This window comes from Salvelinus namaycush, chromosome 3 (assembly GCF_016432855.1).
Source record: "Salvelinus namaycush isolate Seneca chromosome 3, SaNama_1.0, whole genome shotgun sequence".
Lineage (NCBI taxonomy): Eukaryota > Metazoa > Chordata > Actinopteri > Salmoniformes > Salmonidae > Salvelinus > Salvelinus namaycush.
Window position 1 is genome coordinate 96,187,973 of NC_052309.1, and position 20,655 is coordinate 96,208,627.

General features: G+C 44.8%; 1 protein-coding gene across 1 annotated transcript; it reads right to left on the reverse strand.

Annotated features, from left to right (window-relative positions):
- Positions 1-9,382: 9,382 nt before the first annotated feature.
- On the reverse strand, positions 9,383-19,358 carry LOC120043750 (immunoglobulin lambda-1 light chain-like). Its single transcript, XM_038988313.1, has 5 exons — positions 19,319-19,358; positions 19,112-19,222; positions 13,664-13,868; positions 10,770-10,807; positions 9,383-9,932 (listed from the first exon to the last, which is right to left on the reverse strand). The coding sequence occupies exons 1-5, from the start codon at positions 19,356-19,358 to the stop codon at positions 9,607-9,609; spliced, it is 720 nt and encodes a 239-aa protein (XP_038844241.1). The 3' UTR covers positions 9,383-9,606.
- Between the last annotated feature and the right edge of the window lie 1,297 nt (positions 19,359-20,655).

Genomic DNA, 20,655 nt, shown 5'->3' on the forward strand with positions numbered 1-20,655 from the left:
CATCTCCAGCAGATAAAAGCCAGACTAAGATCTGCTCCAACCTGACCCAGGTGCTGGACAACTGGAAGTACGCCATCATGAACCAGGTGAAGGACCTGCTGATCAACGATCACGCCTCTGTCCTGCCAGAATACGTCAGGTAGGTGACATCATCACCACGTGTCAGAAAGAGAGAGATGAAAGAGAGATACAGTGATCAGGATACAAACATTCAATTCCAGCTAAACAAACTAATGAATAATATTATATGGACAGAGAGGACCTGATCCCAGATCAGCACTCTGCTCTATATGGTGAACTGAGAGTTCTGGCTGAGACATCAAAAACGACTAGCTAGCAGCCATCCAACCAGTCCTGGAGAGACTCAGTGTTCCTACTCTGAGTCCTGCAGGCAGACAATAACACACATGTGTGCCAGCATGTTTACTGTAAGCGCTCACTCTCCAATAACAGGCCTGGATAGGCTGCAGTGCACACTCAGTGTGTGTGTGTGTGTGTGTGTGTGTGTGTGTGTGTGTGTGTGTGTGTGTATGTGTGTGTGTGTGTGTGTGTGTGTGTGTGTGTGTGTGTGTGTGTGTGTGTGCGTGCCTGGATAGGCTGCAGTGCACAATAACATAGCCAGAAAACATCTCTCATTGATGAAGAATGTCATTGAAGTTTAATGAGGCTCTAGTTTCCCATGTCTTCTGTCCTGATGTTTCCTGCAAATGCGTGGCCCATTAGATTGTAGTAGGGATTTCACAAACGTGTAAAGCAGTGTGTAGACTTCATGGTGTCATAATTTAGTGCACTAACTTTTCAGTTGCATTTGTAGTTCAAAACATATTGGTGTGGTTTCCCGGACACGGATTAAGCCTTATTCTGGACTAAAAAACATTTTCAATGGAGATTCTCCTTTGATCTTGCTTTTTTATTGCAGGACTGTATCCGGGAAACAGGCCCATAGTCCTTCGACTGACCCCTTCATGATAGTGGCCTGATCTAGACTATTCCCACTCTGTTGGCCCTCTCCTGTGTAGATGTGCTGGGCCTCTGCCTCTGCCTCTGCCTCAATGTACTGCTAGCAGTATAACTTCCTTCACTGTCCCTGTTCCCTTACTGACCTCTGTAACCAGCACCAATGTACTGCTAGCAGTATAGCTTCCTTCACTGTCCCTGTTCCCTTACTGACCTCTGTAACCGGCACCACTGTACTGCTAGCAGTATAGCTTCCTTCACTGTCCCTGCTCCCTTACTGACCTCTGTAACCGGCACCAATGTACTGCTAGCAGTATAGCTTCCTTCACTGTCCCAGTTCCCTTACTGACCTCTGTAACCGGCACCACTGTGCTGTTAAAAGTAAATCAAATCAAATCAAATTGTATTGGTCACTTACCCGTGTTTAGCGGATGTTATTGCAGGTGTAGAGAAATGCTTGTGCTTCTAGCTCCGACAGTGCAGTAATATCTAACAAGTATAATCTAACAATTACACAACATATACCCAATACACACAAATCTAAGTAAGGAATGAATTAAGACTATATACATATATGTGTAACGGCTTTCTTCCATAGGTGAAGGAGAGGACCAAAGTGCAGCGCGGCTAGTGTTCAACATGTTTAATAAAAGAACAAGTGAAACACTACAAACAACATACAAAATAACAAAATGTGCAAAAACCGAGACAGACCTATCTGGTGCAGACAACCACAGAGACAGGAAACAAACACCCACAAAATCCCAACACAAAACAAGCCTCCTATATATGATTCTCAATCAGGGACAACGATTACCATCTGCCTCTGATTGAGAACCATATTAGGCTGGACATAGAAACAGACAAACTAGACACACAACATAGAATTCCCACCCAGCTCACGTCCTGACCAACACTAAACAAGCAAAACACATAAGAACTCTGGTCAGGACGTTACAGTACCCCCCTCCTGAGGTGCGGACTCCGAACGCACCCCTAAAACTCAAGAGGAGGGTCTGGATGGGCATCTGTCCGCGCTGGCGGCTCCGGCGGTGGACGAGGACACCACTCCACCACTGTCTTTGTCCCCCTCCTTAGCGTCCTTTGAGTGGTGACCCTCGCCCCCGACCTTGGCCTAGGAATCCTCCCCAAGGCCCCCACATGATTTAGGAGACAACCACAGAGACAGGAAACAAACACCCACAAAATCCCAACACAAAACAAGCCTCCTATATATGATTCTCAATCAGGGACAACGATTACCATCTGCCTCTGATTGAGAACCATATTAGGCTGGACATAGAAACAGACAAACTAGACACACAACATAGAATTCCCACCCAGCTCACGTCCTGACCAACACTAAACAAGCAAAACACATAAGAACTCTGGTCAGGACGTTACAATATGGATGAGCGATGTCAGAGCGGCATGGACTAATATACAGTAGAATAGTCTAGAATACAGTATATACATTTGAGATGGGTAATGCAAGATATGTAAACATTATTAAAGTGACCAGTGTTCCAATTCTTAAAGTGGCCAGTGATTTATATTCTATGTCTATAGGCAGCAGCCTCTAATGTGCTAGTGATGGCAGTTTAACAGTCTGATGGCATTGAGATAGAAGCTGTTTTTCAGTCCCTTGGTTCCAGCTTTGATGCACCTGTACTGGCCTCGCCTTCTGGATGATAGCGTGGTGAACAGGCTGTGGCTCAGGTGGTTGATGTCCTTGATTATCTTTTTTGGCCTTCCTGTGACATCGTGCCGTACCTGCAGGTGCCGTACCAGGCGGTGATACAGCCCGACAGGATGCTATCAATTGTGCATCTGTAAAAGTTTGTGAGGGTTTTAGGTGCCAAGCCAAATGTATTTAGCCTCCTGAGGTTGAAGAGGCTCTGTTGCGCCTTCTTCACCACGCTGTCTGTGTGGGTGGTCCATTTCAGTTTGTCAGTGATGTGTACGCCAAGGAACTTGAAGTTTTCCACCTTCTCAACTGTGGTCCTGTCAATGTGGATAGGGGGGTGCACCCTCTGCTATTTCCTGAAGTCCACAATGATCTTTGTTTTGTTGACGTTGAGTGAGAGGTTGTGAGCCCTCACCTCATCCCTGTAGTCTGTCTCGTCATTGTTAGTAATCAAGCCTACTACTGTCGTGTCGTCTGAAAACGTGATGATTGAGTTGGAGGTGTGCGTGGCCACTCAGTCATGGGTGAACAGGGAGTACAGGAGGGGGCTGAGCAGGCACCCTTGTGGGGCCCCAGTGTTGAGGATCAGCTAAGTGGAGGTGTTGTTTTCTACCTTCACCACCTGGGGGTGGCCCGTCAGGATGTCCAGGACCTAGTTGCACAGGGCGGTGTTCAGACCCAGGTCCTCGAGTTTAATGATGAGCTTGGAGGGTACTGAGCTATATGCTGAGCTATAAAACAGCGGTAGTCAATGAACAGCATTCCTACACTACCGGCCAAAAGTTTTAGAATACCTACTCATGGGTTTTTCTTTAATTTTACTATTTTCTACATTGTAGAATAATAGTGAATACATCACAACTATGAAATAACACATATGGAATCATGTAGTAACCAAAAAAGTGTTAAACAAATTAAAATATTTGTTTAACACCCTTTGCCTTGATGACAGCTTTGCAAACTCTTGGCATTCTCTCAACCAGCTTCATCTGGAACGCTTTTCCAACAGTCTTGAAGGAGTTTCCACATATGCTGAGCACTTGTTGGCTGCTTTTACTTCACTCTGTGGTCCGACTCATCCCAAAGCATCTCAATTTGGTTGAGGTCGGGGGATTGTGGAGGCCAGGTCTTCTGATGCAGCACTCTATCACTTTCCTTCTTGGTAATATAGCTCTTACACAGCCTGGAGGTGTGTTGGGTCATTGTCCTGTTGAAAAACGAATTATAGTCTCAATAAGCCAAAAACAGTTGGGTTGGAGATCATCTGTTCACCTACTCTGTATCTCACAAAGACACGGCGGTTGGAACCAAAAATCTTCAATTTGGACTCCAGACCAAAACACAAATTTCCACCGGTCTAATTTCCATTGCTCGTGTTTCTTGGCCCAAACAAGTCTCTTCTTATTATTGGTAGTGGTTTCTTTGCAGCAATTCAACCATGAAGGCCTGATTCACACATTCTCCTATAAACAGTTGATGTTGAGATGTGTCTGTTACTTGGACTCTGTGAAGCATTTATTTGGGCTGCAATTTCTGAGGCTGGTAACTCTAATGAACTTATTCTCTGCAGCAGAGGTAACTCTGGGTCTTCCTTTCCTGTTGCAGTCCTCATGAGAGCCAGATTCATCATAGCGCTTGGTGGTTTTTGCGACTGCACTTGAAGAAACTTTTCAAAGTTCTTGACATTTTCCGTATTGACTGACCTTCATGTCTTAAATTAATGATGGACTGTCTTTTCTCTTTGCTTATTTGAGCTGTTCTTGCCATAATATGGACTTGGTCTTTTACCAAATAGGGCTATCTTCTGTATAGCCCCCCTACCTTGTTACAACACAACTGATTGGCTCAAATGCATTAATGACGTTTTTCTAATCCAATCAGTTTTCCACGTTGATTCAACGTCATCACATAGGGTTTTTTGGTTGAAATGACGTGGAAACCACTTTGATTCTACCAGTTTTTGCCCAGCGGGTAGCAATTCAGTGACATGACTTCTCTCCCCCTCCCCCTCTATCACTCTCTCTCTCTCTCTCTCTCCAGAATTCAGCCCCTGTCTGAGGCCCTGGGGGATCTCTACAAACAGTTCAACTCTCTAAAGGAGGAGCTGGGAAGGCTCAGCTCCAAGTTCGACAGGATGGAGGGCTTCGTAGATGACCTGCAGGCTGGGAAACTCCCCCGGCCCCCTGTGTGGACCCCTCCTCAACGCCCCGTACGGAGGGTCGCACCCCGGCCTCCGCTGAGGATGCCACTGAGGGCAGAGATGAGGGCACCGTTAAGAGGAGAGGTGAGGGCACCACCAAGGGCACAGATAAGGGTACAGATGAGGACTCCAGACCGGGAAAACGGCACGGATTCAGGGTTCACGGGGACTAGAGAAAGGAGGGTCCCTAGGCCTTAGTCAATGATTGACAGGTGTACTGTACAAACAATAAACAATAAACTAATCTAGTGTGGATGCTCGCCAATGTTTTATAGTTATGAATAGTTTATTGTTATAGTTATCATTATAGCTATCGTCCTTAGTCTCAACTACATTACCACTCCTCTCTGAACCAGGTCAACACAGAATTGATGAGAGTGTACTGTATCTCTGTTGTCAGTACAAGCTAACTTTCAATAACATTATAATTTGTGATTGATGATTTGTGTTGATGTGTGATGGACATAATGTAGTCTAGAAATGTTCTTATCATTGGATTCATCTCATATTATAATAAGTGGATCCATACACAATATGTCTCTGTATAGTATCTGTAAATACCAGGGGTGAAACGGTTCACAAAACTCACTGTTCGGTACGATACGGTACAGTGGTGTCACGGTTCGGTTTCAATACATCGTCAAAATAAATGCCTGAGAAATATGTCATTTGTATTTAGATTTTCCATGTATTATAATAGTAACATGGGTAGCTTGAATTCACAGGAGCATATGGAAACAAAGGGACAACAAAAAACAGCAGGTCCTGCCTTATAACATGAAATAAAACAGTCATTTAAAACAGAACTTCAACAAGAGTGTGCAGTCCAGCAGCATATATCAAAATTAAGTCACATAGCAGTGCCTTAAACAAAATAGGATCACTTGAGACTGGTTACTTAAATAATAAAACCATTATCAGGTTTTCTTTAAGAAGATTAGTCTATCTACATTATCTGCAGTGAGCACAGATCGACTTGCTGTGACAATGTCAGGCGCTGTGGAGAATACCCTCTCGCTAGGGACAGAGGTCCCAGGCACAGCCAGGCAGCTGTGAAGAATACCCTCTCGCTAGGGACAGAGGTCCCAGGCACAGCCAGGCAGCTGTGGAGAATACCCTCTCGCTAGGGACAGAGGTCCCAGGCACAGCCAGGCAGCTGTGGAGAATACCCTCTCGCTAGGGACAGAGGTCCCAGGCACAGCCAGGCAGCTGTGGAGAATACCCTCTCGCTAGGGACAGAGGTCCCAGGCACAGCCAGGCAGCTGTGGAGAATACCCTCTCGCTAGGGACAGAGGTCCCAGGCACAGCCAGGCAGCTGTGGAGAATACCCTCTCGCTAGGGACAGAGGTCCCAGGCACAGCCAGGCAGCTGTGGAGAATACCCTCTCGCTAGGGACAGAGGTCCCAGGCACAGCCAGGCAGCTGTGGAGAATACCCTCTCGCTAGGGACAGAGGTCCCAGGCACAGCCAGGCAGCTGTGGAGAATACCCTCTCGCTAGGGACAGAGGTCCCAGGCACAGCCAGGCAGCTGTAACAATGTCAGCCACTGTGGAGAATACCCTCTCGCTAGGGACAGAGGTCCCAGGCACAGCCAGGCAGCTGTGGAGAATACCCTCTCGCTAGGGACAGAGGTCCCAGGCACAGCCAGGCAGCTGTGGAGAATACCCTCTCTTTAGGGACAGAGGTCCCAGGCACAGCCAGGCAGCTGTGGAGAATACCCTCTCGCTAGGGACAGAGGTCCCAGGCACAGCCAGGCAGCTGTGGAGAATACCCTCTCGCTAGGGACAGAGGTCCCAGGCACAGCCAGGCAGCTGTGGAGAATACCCTCTCGCTAGGGACAGAGGTCCCAGGCACAGCCAGGCAGCTGTGGAGAATACCCTCTCGCTAGGGACAGAGGTCCCAGGCACAGCCAGGCAGCTGTGACAATGTCAGCCACTGTGGAAAATACCCTCTCGCTAGGGACAGAGGTCCCAGGCACAGCCAGGCAGCTGTGGAGAATACCCTCTCGCTAGGGACAGAGGTCCCAGGCACAGCCAGGTAGCTGTGGAGAATACCCTCTCGCTAGGGACAGAGGTCCCAGGAACAGCCAGGTAGCGCCTTGCTAACATGGCAACACGAGGGTATATTAACTCTTTGGTCTTCCACCATGTAAGTGGATCAGCATCCAGGGGAATACCGTCCCCTTCCCTGTATGAGGTCACCTCCTCCTCTATGACCTTGACCTTTGACTTGGTTCCCTGCTCCTGGGTCGTGAACAACTCCCCAAAAAGCTCAGCCATGGCAGACTTCTTTTCTGGAGGAGAATCCCTGTCGTCTGTCGTCTCTGGAGAGGGGTTGGCTCCTGTGGTATCTGTGGCTTGACCCTGCAGAATTAAATTAGATGAAAATTACTCTCTCTGAAGTGGCTTAAAAAATATGATTTGTTGTTAGAAATATACATCAGACACTATTATGACAATTACAATTATTACTTTATAATTAATTGTTAAATCACTAATTAATAAAATAATAAATGTCACATTAACAAAATAAATACAATACCTGTTGTATATTGGTCACAATCTCTGCTGTGAGTTCATTGTAGACTCTCAGACGAGCAGCAGCATCCAGGTGCAGCAGGGACTTGAACCGGGGGTCCAAGTCCCTGCTTGCTCTTGTGTAAGAAGTCTTGGACACCAGGGTCAGCATATCTAGGCTCCAGGTTAACTCTGATAGCAGTCTTGACATCCCTTACTGCGGGTTCATCTTCATCAAATGCCACCATTGATTTCAGGATCATTGTTTTCATAGGCAGGACCATGGAAACTGATGGAATGTTCTGTGCATGTCAGTGTTGTGACTGTTTTGAGAGGTTTGCACCTCTGCTAGTCTAATGACATTTTCAGACAAAGTCACAATATCTTTGACATTCTTCCTCACAGCTTGATCAGTCAGTGCAGAATACACCGAAGCTTTCTGCTCAAGGTATCTCTCAACGCTCTGCCGCTATGAATTTTGCTATCGCTGCGTTGATTTCTTTAGCCCTACCGGAGTCAGCCGTATATTGTTGCCCCGGCTCGCCAATGCTTGCCATGTTGCTCCTTTGCATTTAGCTAACTGCTAATTCCTTCATAAACTAATTGCTGCTACGACGATCTCTCAGCTCTGTTCTCGCTGGAGGGAAATAACTAATCAGCTACAAGACAAAACAACTTCTTTTTTTTAAGACAGCTTTATTGCTATGTGGATATTTTTCCCACATTAATTTATACGCCATTGGTTTATGCAATAATATATGTTTTACAATAATATATGTTTTACAACTAGCTATAATATATGATTAATGTATTGTTCGGTTCACAGTGCGTACCGAACCCCGTACACCGTGGACCCTGTACCGAATGGTTCAATACGAATACACGTACCGTTTCACCCCTAGTAAATACTGAAAATACAGAGTGAGGAGGTACTACAGGACTACTTTACAAATATACTGTTGAAATACAACTCTTTCCTCGTTCTCCCTGCTGGCAAATATACTCATGAACAATCCATGCCTCAATTATCCAAGGTGGCAGCATATTACAACTGTTTGAGCCACAAGGTGGCAGCATATTACAACTGTTTGAGCCACAAGGTGGCAGCATATTACAACTGTTTGAGCGACAAGGTGGCAGCATATTACAACTGTTTGAGTCACAAGGTAGCAGCATATTACAATATGTTTCTCTCTTCTCTTTCCACCTGCTGGCAAAATATGAATGACTAAAATTGTACTGTACATCGTAGTAAGATGCAAGTTTATAACACTATTGCATATTGTAACTATAAACTATGAATATATTGAATATATCATGTTATTGGACTATTGTTTTAATTCATCATACAGTGAAATAGTACAAGCAAATATTGTACAGGAAATAATGTGATCCCCAATCACATGCTTTCTTTACAAATCAACAGTTTTCTTTCGATAGAAATGGAGGATAATTAAATAGCTACTTTCAGAATGATCTTATATTAAAGCAATAAGGTCTTGAGGGGGTATGGTATATGGTCAATATACCACGGCTAAGGGCTGTTCTAAAGCACGACGCAACGTGGAGTGCCTGGATACAGCCCTTAGCCGTAGTATATTGGCCATATACCACAAACCCCAGAGGTGCCTTATTGCAATTATAAACTGGTTACCAACGTAATTAAAGCAGTACAAATAATTGTTTTGGTATGCGATCTGATACAGTATACCACGGCTGTCAGCCAATCACCATTCAGGGCTCGAACAACCCAGTTTATAATACAATCATATCATTCCAATGAAGGTTCTCAATAATGTGATGTTGTAATTTAAACCTCTGGTCCATCTCTGGTTATTTATTAACATTACAGTAAACCTGCTCTACATCCTGGATATCTAGATCAACTATTTCTGGATCTGGTCAAAAGAGAGCAGGCTGCTCTGTTTGAGTTCAGTTAAACTCCCCCTCATTTAGTGCTGCTAACAGTGATGTTCATCAACATGCTCAAATACAAACACTTGTTCTTTAGAATGTTCTTTATTTAATATCCACAATACAGCAAAGCTCTAACTATTCCTCTATTATAAGTCAGCAAATCAATTAATTTCAAACTTATCATATAGCCTATGATATAAGTATTAGTAGCTATTTCTCTCTTTTTTGGAACAGAATGTATGCAGTATATATGCAAAGAAAAATTATAATTCTAACAATAACTTGAAAAGTGATGTAGAAAATCAAATGGACATTACAATGGTTCTCAGGCTATTCAGTGCTGCATTCAGACTTCTTGATGCCTTTCTCAGCGAACTTGGAGCCCGCGGTGACTTTACATGAGAACACTTTGTCCTGGTTCCATTCTGACGTGTCAACGGTCAGACAGCTGCTGAGTTGAAACGTCTTGTCGGCTTGCGGCACCGGGCCACTCGTAGCGATGCCGCCGGTGACCGGATTCCCTCCCGCTGTCCAGCTGACATCAGCGTAGCCCATGGCCATCTGACTGGCCAGACACACCAGGGTGACTTTGTTGGACTTCAACTCATCGCTGGACGGAGGATAGATGGTCAAGACAGGCGGAGGGAGGGTAGAGTCTGGACCAATGGAATGAGCAGAATAAATATTACACTAAATCATTTGATATGTTAGTAGAATGAAAAAAATAACATTTTCTCAAAGACTACAAACAATGAACATTTTGGGCTCATAAACTAAAAGGCACTAAAACCATGTAATTCTGTTGTTACAAATTACTCATATATCTGTTTGTAGCTGGACTTATTTTTAAACTTTCTAAGTAACTCTCCATATGTGACTTTTCAGAGGTAAAGCAGATTTCTGTGCAAGTGGATAATGAGTTCAGATCTCTAAGTTTAAACATAATCAAGTAGTCAGATGTTCTGAATGAGGGATACAATCAAACATATATCCTACTACTAGTCAACCAGCAAACAGAGTTACCAACTGTAATGTAGTAGCCTGCAATGTAATGAAGCATGTAGCAACATTGTGTGTAACTACCATATACATGGTTTTATCATTATTTAATATACCGTGGGACCAACATTTTAAAGGTTCATACAACTTTATGTAGACTTCACATTCAAATCTACCTCTGAGTAAATATATTATTATTGTATGAGACATTATAAATGAGTAGTGTTGTCAAGTGACAGCAGTAACCTACATGGTCAAATAGTCCATCACGTTTCTTAAGTTTAAATGTGAAATCAACAACTACAGATATACTGTAGGCTATGAAGCTGTCACATGGTGTCCATGACTCTTGATAATCAGTCCACAAAGTAGGTTATTTACACTAAATACATATGAAATAAGAATATAATGTTAAATATGTAACTCTATTAACTATTACGTATTACAAAAAACCTTGAATAGAAAAATATAAGGTTAAAACAAAGGGTACTCACCAGTAACAAAGAGCTTGGTTCCTTGTCCGAATACCACAGTGATTCAGTTTGTATACACAGCCATACAAAAACCTCCTCACTCTCTCTACTGAGAGGACAGGAACTGAAACATCCCATTCAGACAGAGCTTCACTCTCACTACTGAGAGGACAGGAACTGAAACATCCCATTCAGACAGAGCTTCACTCTCTCTACTGAGAGGACAGGAACTGAAACATCCCATCCAGACAGAGCTTCACTCTCTCTACTGAGAGGACAGGAACTGAAACATCCCATTCAGACAGAGCTTCACTCTCTCTACTGAGAGGACAGGAACTGAAACATCTCATTCAGACAGAGCTTCACTCTCTCTACTGAGAGGACAGGAACTGAAACATCCCATTTAGACAAAGCTTCACTCTCTCTACTGAGAGGACAGGAACTGAAACATCCCATTCAGACAGAGCTTCACTCTCTCTACTGAGAGGACAGGAACTGAAACATCCCATTCAGACAGAGCTTCACTCTCTCTACTGAGAGGACAGGAACTGATACATCCATTCAGACAGAGCTTCACTCTCTCTACTGAGAGGACAGGAACTGAAACATCCCATTCAGACAGAGCTTCACTCTCTCTACTGAGAGGACAGGAACTGAAACATCCCATTCAGACAGAGCTTCACTCTCACTACAAACATCTCTTGTTTTTCTAGAGTTCCTCTCTATGAAGTAACAGTATATAGTATAGCATCATATTCTGCTGACGGTGTCTGGTCCTTTTGAATCCATCAGTTAAAACCTCTTGAGCCTATGGGGGGTGCTATTTCGATCTTGGAAAAATTGGTCTCCAAATTAAACTGCCTAGTACTCAATTCTTGCTCGTACAATATGCATATTATTATTATTATTGGATAGAAAACACTCTCTAGTTTCTAAAACCGTTGGAATTATGTCTCTGAGTGAAACAGAACTCATTCTACAGCACTTTTCCTGCCAGGGAGTGAGATTTCAGAAATCTTGGCCTCTGTTCCCAGGTCAGTTTATAAGTCCCTGTGAATGCTGTGGGGCTACAAACACTGCCTACGCCTTCCTCTAGATGTCAGTAAGTGGTGACAATTTGAATGGGGTCGATTGCGCAATCTGGGACTTTATATAAGACCAAGATGCGGAAGTACCTTTCTTTTCAGCCGTGCGCTCGACGCAGGGTGGACGTCGGACTGGCCTCCTTCCAAGCTTTGGTTTAGCCACTTCTATATCCCGGGTCATGTTTTTATTCGTTATAGGTGTTAAAGACATCATAAGGTAGTTAATTTAAACCGATTTATAGCAATTTATATCCGTTTATTGCGATTTTCTGGCATTTCTTTGTGACGCACTTCCAAGAGTTGGACACTTTTCCAGTACATGCCGAACGTTAGTGGCCATTTCGACAGGACAAGAGGACATCTTTCGACCAAAAGACGATTAGACCGGAGAAAGGATACATTGCCCAAGATTCTGATGGAAGCTCAGCTAATAGTAAGAACTATTTATGATGATAAATCGTTGTTCTGTTGAAAAATGTTAAACGCATATGTCGCCATTTTTTTTGGGGTAGCTTCGCTTTGGCGCACCCTGTATTGCACAGTAAGGATAATTTTAGAAATGTAATTCAGCGATTGCATTAAGAACTAATTTGTCTTTCAATTGCTGTCCAACTTGTATTTTTTTAGTCAAGTTTATGAATAGTTTTCGATAAAAATAGGTGTCTTTTGCAAGATGGCGCCGGGCAGATTGCTTGAGTAGTTGGACAGTATTTCCATTGTGTAAGCACGATTTGTGCCGCTAAATATGCACATTTTCGATCAAACTCTATATGGATTGTGTAATATGATGTTACAGGAGTGTCATCGGAAGAATTCTGAGAAGGTTAGTGAAAAAATTAATATATTTTGGTGATGATAACGCTATCGCTCTTTTTGCCTTGAATCAATGCTGGGGTAATGTTTGCACATGTGGTATGCTAATATAACGATTTATTGTGTTTTCGCTGTAAAACACTTAGAAAATCTGAAATATTGTCTGGATTCACAGGATCTGTGTCTTTCAATTACTGTACGCTGTGTATTTTTAAGAAATGTTTTATGATTAGTAATTAGGTAATACACGTTGCTCTCTGTATTTATTCTAGTCGAGTTGTGATGGTGGGTGCAATTGTAAACTATGATTTATACCTGAAATATGCACATTTTTCTAACAAAACCTATGCTATACAATAAATATGTTATCAGACTGTCATCTGATGATGTTTTTTCTTGGTTAGTGGCTATCAATATCTTTATTTGGTCGAATTGGTGATAGCTACTGGTGGAGAGAAAAAATGGTGGACTAAGAAAAATGGTGTCTTTTGCTAACGTGGTTAGCTAATAGATTTACATATTGTGTCTTCCCTGTAAAACATTTTAAAAATCAGAAATGATTGCTGGATTCACAAGAAGTGTATCTTTCATCTGGTGTCTTGGACTTGTGATTTAATGATATTTAGATGCTAGTATTTACTTGTGACGCTATGCTAGGCTATGCTAGTCAGCTTTTTTACTGGTGGGGGGTGCTCCCGGATCCGGGTTTGGGAGGAACTAGAAGTTAAAGCACTATCCATATGATGCAGTGTTGACTTGATGATGATGGTGATGATGATGATGATGATCACAACAAGAGAAACAACATCAGTTTCCTTTCAGACAATGTCTTCTTATAATCTTTTTGACATGTAGGAATGAATGGTTCCTCCATTTCCAGATCTCCCATTGTGTCATGTATATATTGTTATAATAATCACTGACCAACTGCTGTTTCTTAGAGTTCACCCCTCTACCACACATGAAGCAGAAGTGAGTGTATTTGGGGAGGTTTTTCTCATTGTATATCACTGTGATAATTTCTCATTGCCATCATGTTTCTTACAATAATACACCACTGAGTCCACGTTGTTAATAATCAAACAATAATGTGATTTAGACTGATGATTAGATGTAAATTTAGGAGAGGAGAAACCAGAACCATATTCTACAGAGGTCCAACCAGTGTGGTACCACCTTAACACGTACTGAGGGACTCCTCCTGGAACCTGTTTATACCAACCAGTAATATTATCAACAGTCCCCAGGTTACAGTCCATAGTGGCCGTCTCTATTATCAACAGTCCCCAGGTTACAGTCCAGAGTGTCCATCTCTATCATCAACAGTCCCCAGGTTACAGTCCAGAGTGGCCGTCTCTATTATCAACAGTCCCCAGGTTACAGTCCAGAGTGTCCATCTCTATTATCAACAGTTCCCAGGTTACAGTCCAGAGTGTCCATCTCTATCATCAACAGTCCCCAGGTTACAGTCCAGAGTGTCCATCTCTATCATCAACAGTCCCCAGGTTACAGTCCAGAGTGTCCATCTCTATCATCAACAGTCCCCCGGTTACAGTCCAGAGTGGCTGTCTCTATTATCAACAGTCCCCAGGTTACAGTCCAGAGTGTCCATCTCTATTATCAACAGTTCCCAGGTTACAGTCCAGAGTGTCCATCTCTATCATCAACAGTCCCCCGGTTACAGTCCATAGTGGCTGTCTCTATTATCAACAGTCCCCAGGTTACAGTCCAGAGTGTCCATCTCTATTATCAACAGTTCCCAGGTTACAGTCCAGAGTGTCCATCTCTATTATCAACAGTCCCCAGGTTACAGTCCATAGTGGCCGTCTCTATTATCAACAGTCCCCAGGTTACAGTCCAGAGTGTCCATCTCTATCATCAACAGTCCCCAGGTTACAGTCCAGAGTGGCCGTCTCTATTATCAACAGTCCCCAGGTTACAGTCCAGAGTGGCCGTCTCTATTATCAACAGTCCCCAGGTTACAGTCCAGAGTGGCCGTCTCTATTATCAACAGTCCCCAGGTTACAGTCCAGAGTGGCCGTCTCTATCATCAACAGTCCCCAGGTTACAGTCCAGAGTGGCCGTCTCTATTATCAACAGTCCCCAGGTTACAGTCCAGAGTGGCCGTCTCTACTATCAACAGTCCCCAGGTTACAGTCCAGAGTGGCCATCTCTATCATCAACAGTCCCCAGGTTACAGTCCAGAGTGGCCGTCTCTATTATCAACATTCCCCAGGTTACAGTCCAGAGTGGCCGTCTCTACTATCAACAGTCCCCAGGTTACAGTCCAGAGTGGCCGTCTCTACTATCAACAGTCCCCAGGTTACAGTCCAGAGTGGCCGTCTCTACTATCAACAGTCCCCAGGTTACAGTCCAGAGTGGCCGTCTCTATTATCAACAGTCCCCAGGTTACAGTCCAGAGTGGCCGTCTCTATTATCAACAGTCCCCAGGTTACAGTCCATAGTGGCCGTCTCTATCATCAACAGTCACCAGGTTACAGTCCATAGTGGCCGTCTCTATTATCAACAGTTCCCAGGTTACAGTCCAGAGTGGCCATCTCTATCATCAACAGTCCCCAGGTTACAGTCCAGAGTGGCCGTCTCTATTATCAACAGACCCCAGGTTACCATCCATAGTGGCCAACTCTATTATCAACAGTTCCCAGGTTACAGTCCAGAGTGGCCGTCTCTATTATCAACAGTACCCAGGTTACAGTCCAGAGTGGCCATCTCTATCATCAACAGTCACCAGGTTACAGTCCAGAGTGGCCATCTCTATAATCAACAGTCCCCAGGTTACAGTCCATAGTGGCCGTCTCTATTATCAACAGTTCCCAGGTTACAGTCCAGAGTGGCCATCTCTATCATCAACAGTCCCCAGGTTACAGTCCAGAGTGGCCGTCTCTATTATCAACAGTCCCCAGGTTACAGTCCAGAGTGGCCGTCTCTATTATCAACAGTCCCCAGGTTACAGTCCAGAGTGGCCGTCTCTATCATCAACAGTCCCCAGGTTACAGTCCATAGTGGCCGTCTCTATTATCAACAGTTCCCAGGTTACAGTCCAGAGTGGCCATCTCTATCATCAACAGTCCCCAGGTTACAGTCCAGAGTGGCCGTCTCTATTATCAACAGTCCCCAGGTTACAGTCCAGAGTGGCCGTCTCTATTATCAACAGTCCCCAGGTTACAGTCCAGAGTGGCCGTCTCTATCATCAACAGTCCCCAGGTTACAGTCCATAGTGGCCGTCTCTATTATCAACATTCCCCAGGTTACAGTCCAGAGTGGCCGTCTCTACTATCAACAGTCCCCAGGTTACAGTCCAGAGTGGCCGTCTCTACTATCAACAGTCCCCAGGTTACAGTCCAGAGTGGCCGTCTCTACTATCAACAGTCCCCAGGTTACAGTCCAGAGTGGCCGTCTCTATTATCAACAGTCCCCAGGTTACAGTCCAGAGTGGCCGTCTCTATTATCAACATTCCCCAGGTTACAGTCCAGAGTGGCCGTCTCTACTATCAACAGTCCCCAGGTTACAGTCCAGAGTGGCCGTCTCTACTATCAACAGTCCCCAGGTTACAGTCCAGAGTGGCCGTCTCTACTATCAACAGTCCCCAGGTTACAGTCCAGAGTGGCCGTCTCTATTATCAACAGTCCCCAGGTTACAGTCCAGAGTGGCCGTCTCTATTATCAACAGTCCCCAGGTTACAGTCCATAGTGGCCGTCTCTATCATCAACAGTCACCAGGTTACAGTCCATAGTGGCCGTCTCTATTATCAACAGTTCCCAGGTTACAGTCCAGAGTGGCCATCTCTATCATCAACAGTCCCCAGGTTACAGTCCAGAGTGGCCGTCTCTATTATCAACAGACCCCAGGTTACCATCCATAGTGGCCAACTCTATTATCAACAGTTCCCAGGTTACAGTCCAGAGTGGCCGTCTCTATTATCAACAGTACCCAGGTTACAGTCCAGAGTGGCCGTCTCTATTATCAACAGTCCCCAGGTTACAGTCCAGAGTGGCCGTCTCTATTATCAACAGTCCCCAGGTTACAGTCCATAGTGGCCGTCTCTATTATCAACAGTTCCCAGGTTACAGTCCAGAGTGGCCATCTCTATCATCAACAGTCCCCAGGTTACAGTCCAGAGTGGCCGTCTCTATTATCAACAGTCCCCAGGTTACAGTCCAGAGTGGCCGTCTCTATTATCAACAGTCCCCAGGTTACAGTCCAGAGTGGCCGTCTCTATCATCAACAGTCCCCAGGTTACAGTCCATAGTGGCCGTCTCTATTATCAACAGTTCCCAGGTTACAGTCCAGAGTGGCCATCTCTATCATCAACAGTCCCCAGGTTACAGTCCAGAGTGGCCGTCTCTATTATCAACAGTCCCCAGGTTACAGTCCAGAGTGGCCGTCTCTATTATCAACAGTCCCCAGGTTACAGTCCAGAGTGGCCGTCTCTATCATCAACAGTCCCCAGGTTACAGTCCATAGTGGCCGTCTCTATTATCAACATTCCCCAGGTTACAGTCCAGAGTGGCCGTCTCTACTATCAACAGTCCCCAGGTTACAGTCCAGAGTGGCCGTCTCTACTATCAACAGTCCCCAGGTTACAGTCCAGAGTGGCCGTCTCTACTATCAACAGTCCCCAGGTTACAGTCCAGAGTGGCCGTCTCTATTATCAACAGTCCCCAGGTTACAGTCCAGAGTGGCCGTCTCTATTATCAACAGTCCCCAGGTTACAGTCCATAGTGGCCGTCTCTATCATCAACAGTCACCAGGTTACAGTCCATAGTGGCCGTCTCTATTATCAACAGTTCCCAGGTTACAGTCCAGAGTGGCCATCTCTATCATCAACAGTCCCCAGGTTACAGTCCAGAGTGGCCGTCTCTATTATCAACAGACCCCAGGTTACCATCCATAGTGGCCAACTCTATTATCAACAGTTCCCAGGTTACAGTCCAGAGTGGCCGTCTCTATTATCAACAGTACCCAGGTTACAGTCCAGAGTGGCCATCTCTATCATCAACAGTCACCAGGTTACAGTCCAGAGTGGCCATCTCTATCATCAACAGTCCCCAGGTTACAGTCCATAGTGGCCGTCTCTATTATCAACAGTTCCCAGGTTACAGTCCAGAGTGGCCATCTCTATCATCAACAGTCCCCAGGTTACAGTCCAGAGTGGCCGTCTCTATTATCAACAGTCCCCAGGTTACAGTCCAGAGTGGCCGTCTCTATTATCAACAGTCCCCAGGTTACAGTCCAGAGTGGCCGTCTCTATCATCAACAGTCCCCAGGTTACAGTCCATAGTGGCCGTCTCTATTATCAACATTCCCCAGGTTACAGTCCAGAGTGGCCGTCTCTATTATCAACAGTCCCCAGGTTACAGTCCAGAGTGGCCGTCTCTATTATCAACAGTCCCCAGGTTACAGTCCAGAGTGGCCTTCTCTATTATCAACAGTCCCCAGGTTACAGTCCAGAGTGTCCATCTCTATTATCAACAGTCCCCAGGTTACAGTCCAGAGTGGCCGTCTCTATTATCAACAGTCCCCAGGTTACAGTCCAGAGTGTCCATCTCTACTATCAACAGTCTCCAGGTTACAGTCCAGAGTGGCCGTCTCTATCATCAACAGTCCCCAGGTTACAGTCCAGAGTGGCCGTCTCTATCATCAACAGTCCCCAGGTTACAGTCCATAGTGGCCGTCTCTATCATCAACAGTCCCCAGGTTACAGTCCATAGTGGCCGTCTCTATCATCAACAGTCCCCAGGTTACAGTCCATAGTGGCCGTCTCTATCATCAACAGTCCCCAGGTTACAGTCCAGAGTGGCCGTCTCTATCATCAACAGTCCCCAGGTTACAGTCCATAGTGGCCGTCTCTATTATCAACAGTTCCCAGGTTACAGTCCATAGTGGCCGTCTCTATTATCAACAGTCCCCAGGTTACAGTCCAGAGTGGCCGTCTCTATTATCAACAGTCCCCAGGTTACAGTCCAGAGTGGCCGTCTCTACTATCAACAGTCCCCAGGTTACAGTCCAGAGTGGCCGTCTCTACTATCAACAGTCCCCAGGTTACAGTCCAGAGTGGCCGTCTCTATTATCAACAGTCCCCAGGTTACAGTCCAGAGTGGCCGTGTCTAATATCAACAGTCCCCAGGTTACAGTCCAGAGTGCCCGTCTCTATTATCAACAGTCCCCAGGTTACAGTCCAGAGTGGCCTTCTCTATTATCAACAGTCCCCAGGTTACAGTCCAGAGTGCCCGTCTCTATTATCAACAGTCCCCAGGTTACAGTCCAGAGTGGCCGTCTCTACTATCAACAGTCCCCAGGTTACAGTCCAGAGTGCCCGTCTCTATTATCAACAGTCCCCAGGTTAAAGTCCAGAGTGGCCGTCTCTATTATCAACAGACCCCAGGTTACAGTCCAGAGTGGTCGTCTCTATTATCAACAGTCCCCAGGTTACAGTCCAGAGTGCCCGTCTCTATTATCAACAGTCCCCAGGTTACAGTCCAGAGTGGCCGTCTCTCCTTTCCTCACCGTTACAACAATTGGCTTCTGTGTCACCACAGTCACACCACTGACACCTGGGAAATAATAAGATGACATGTAGTGAAGAGAAACATACAGACTCATTATCAATAAACCAGGAAGTAAAACCTCCGGGAAGTCAGACTTCTTACATGTTAGAGCAGTGATGAGAGTGCAGAGTGTCCCCAGCATGTTGTCAGTGTGTGGTGTGAACGACCTGTCCAGCTGAGAGATGAGCAGGGTTGGAGTGTGAGGAGAGGAGAGGCTGCAGGACCCACCTATAAGGAGACAGACAGGGAGGACCACTGGGAGGGGCCTCTGTAGTTAACCTATCACCAAACCAGGGAGGACCAGAGGGAGGGGCCTCTATATCTCACCCTATCAACTTCTGTATGATGGACATTTAATCAATTTAAATTACTGTAACTATTCAACAATCAAAAATATCAATATTTTATATTGGACTAACAACAACCATATGGGATCATTTTGGTTACACTGAAAAGAGCAGTATTTGGTTTCATTTGAGTTATGTTGGTAAGTTTCCTTAAAATCAGCATGTCATAATATAGATAATAACATTATAATAATATTATCTGGACCTGATAGTGGGGTTCTGAACTAACAGTACGTCACTAAATGACTGTTGATGTAATATGTCTCTACTGTAAACCAGGGGACTGACTATCATGGAGGTTGTCTGATACATGGAGTCTTCTGTTAGGACTGAACCTTCTGGAATATCACTTTATCATTCATGCTTTGTGACAACTAGGTGTAATTGTTAATGACAACATTCTAGTAAATGTGTGAAGGGTTTTGTGTAAAACACAAGCATGGAATGTTCTCCTACTGCAGACACACTGGTTCAGGATGACTTGACATTCAGTTAGTGTCTATATTCAGAACATCTGAAAGCAGAAGTGAGTGTGTTTGGTGAGGAGGTTTTTGTCATGGTGTATATCACTGTGATACTTGCGCATAAGGAGAGTCATTCCGAGTCTGACAGTAATACACTGCTGAGTCTGTCTCCTCCACATTACTGATTATAAACTGATAATCCTTATCAGACGTGGCTTTAGATGTGAAACGATCAGAGGAGAAACCAGAACCATATTCATCAGGAGAGGCATGAGTACGGTAAAACCTTAACACATACTGAGGAGCTCCTCCTGGAACCTGTTTATACCAGATTACATAATTGCCTTCATCTTTGGTAATGTCACAGTAAAAAGTAGCAGTCCCCTTTGTACTGACAGTCAGTACTGAAGGTGTCTGTGTCACTGCTTTCTGGCAACTGACATCTGTGGGAATTAAACACACCATTTATTAAGACAATTAATCATACATGAATGTAAAACTTCATTGGCATTGTTTTTAGATTCAGAATGAACAAACAGTAAATTCCTTACATGTTAGGGCAGTGATGAGAGTGCAGAGTGTCCCCAGCATGTTGTCAGTGTGTGGTGTGAACGGCCCTTACTGTCCA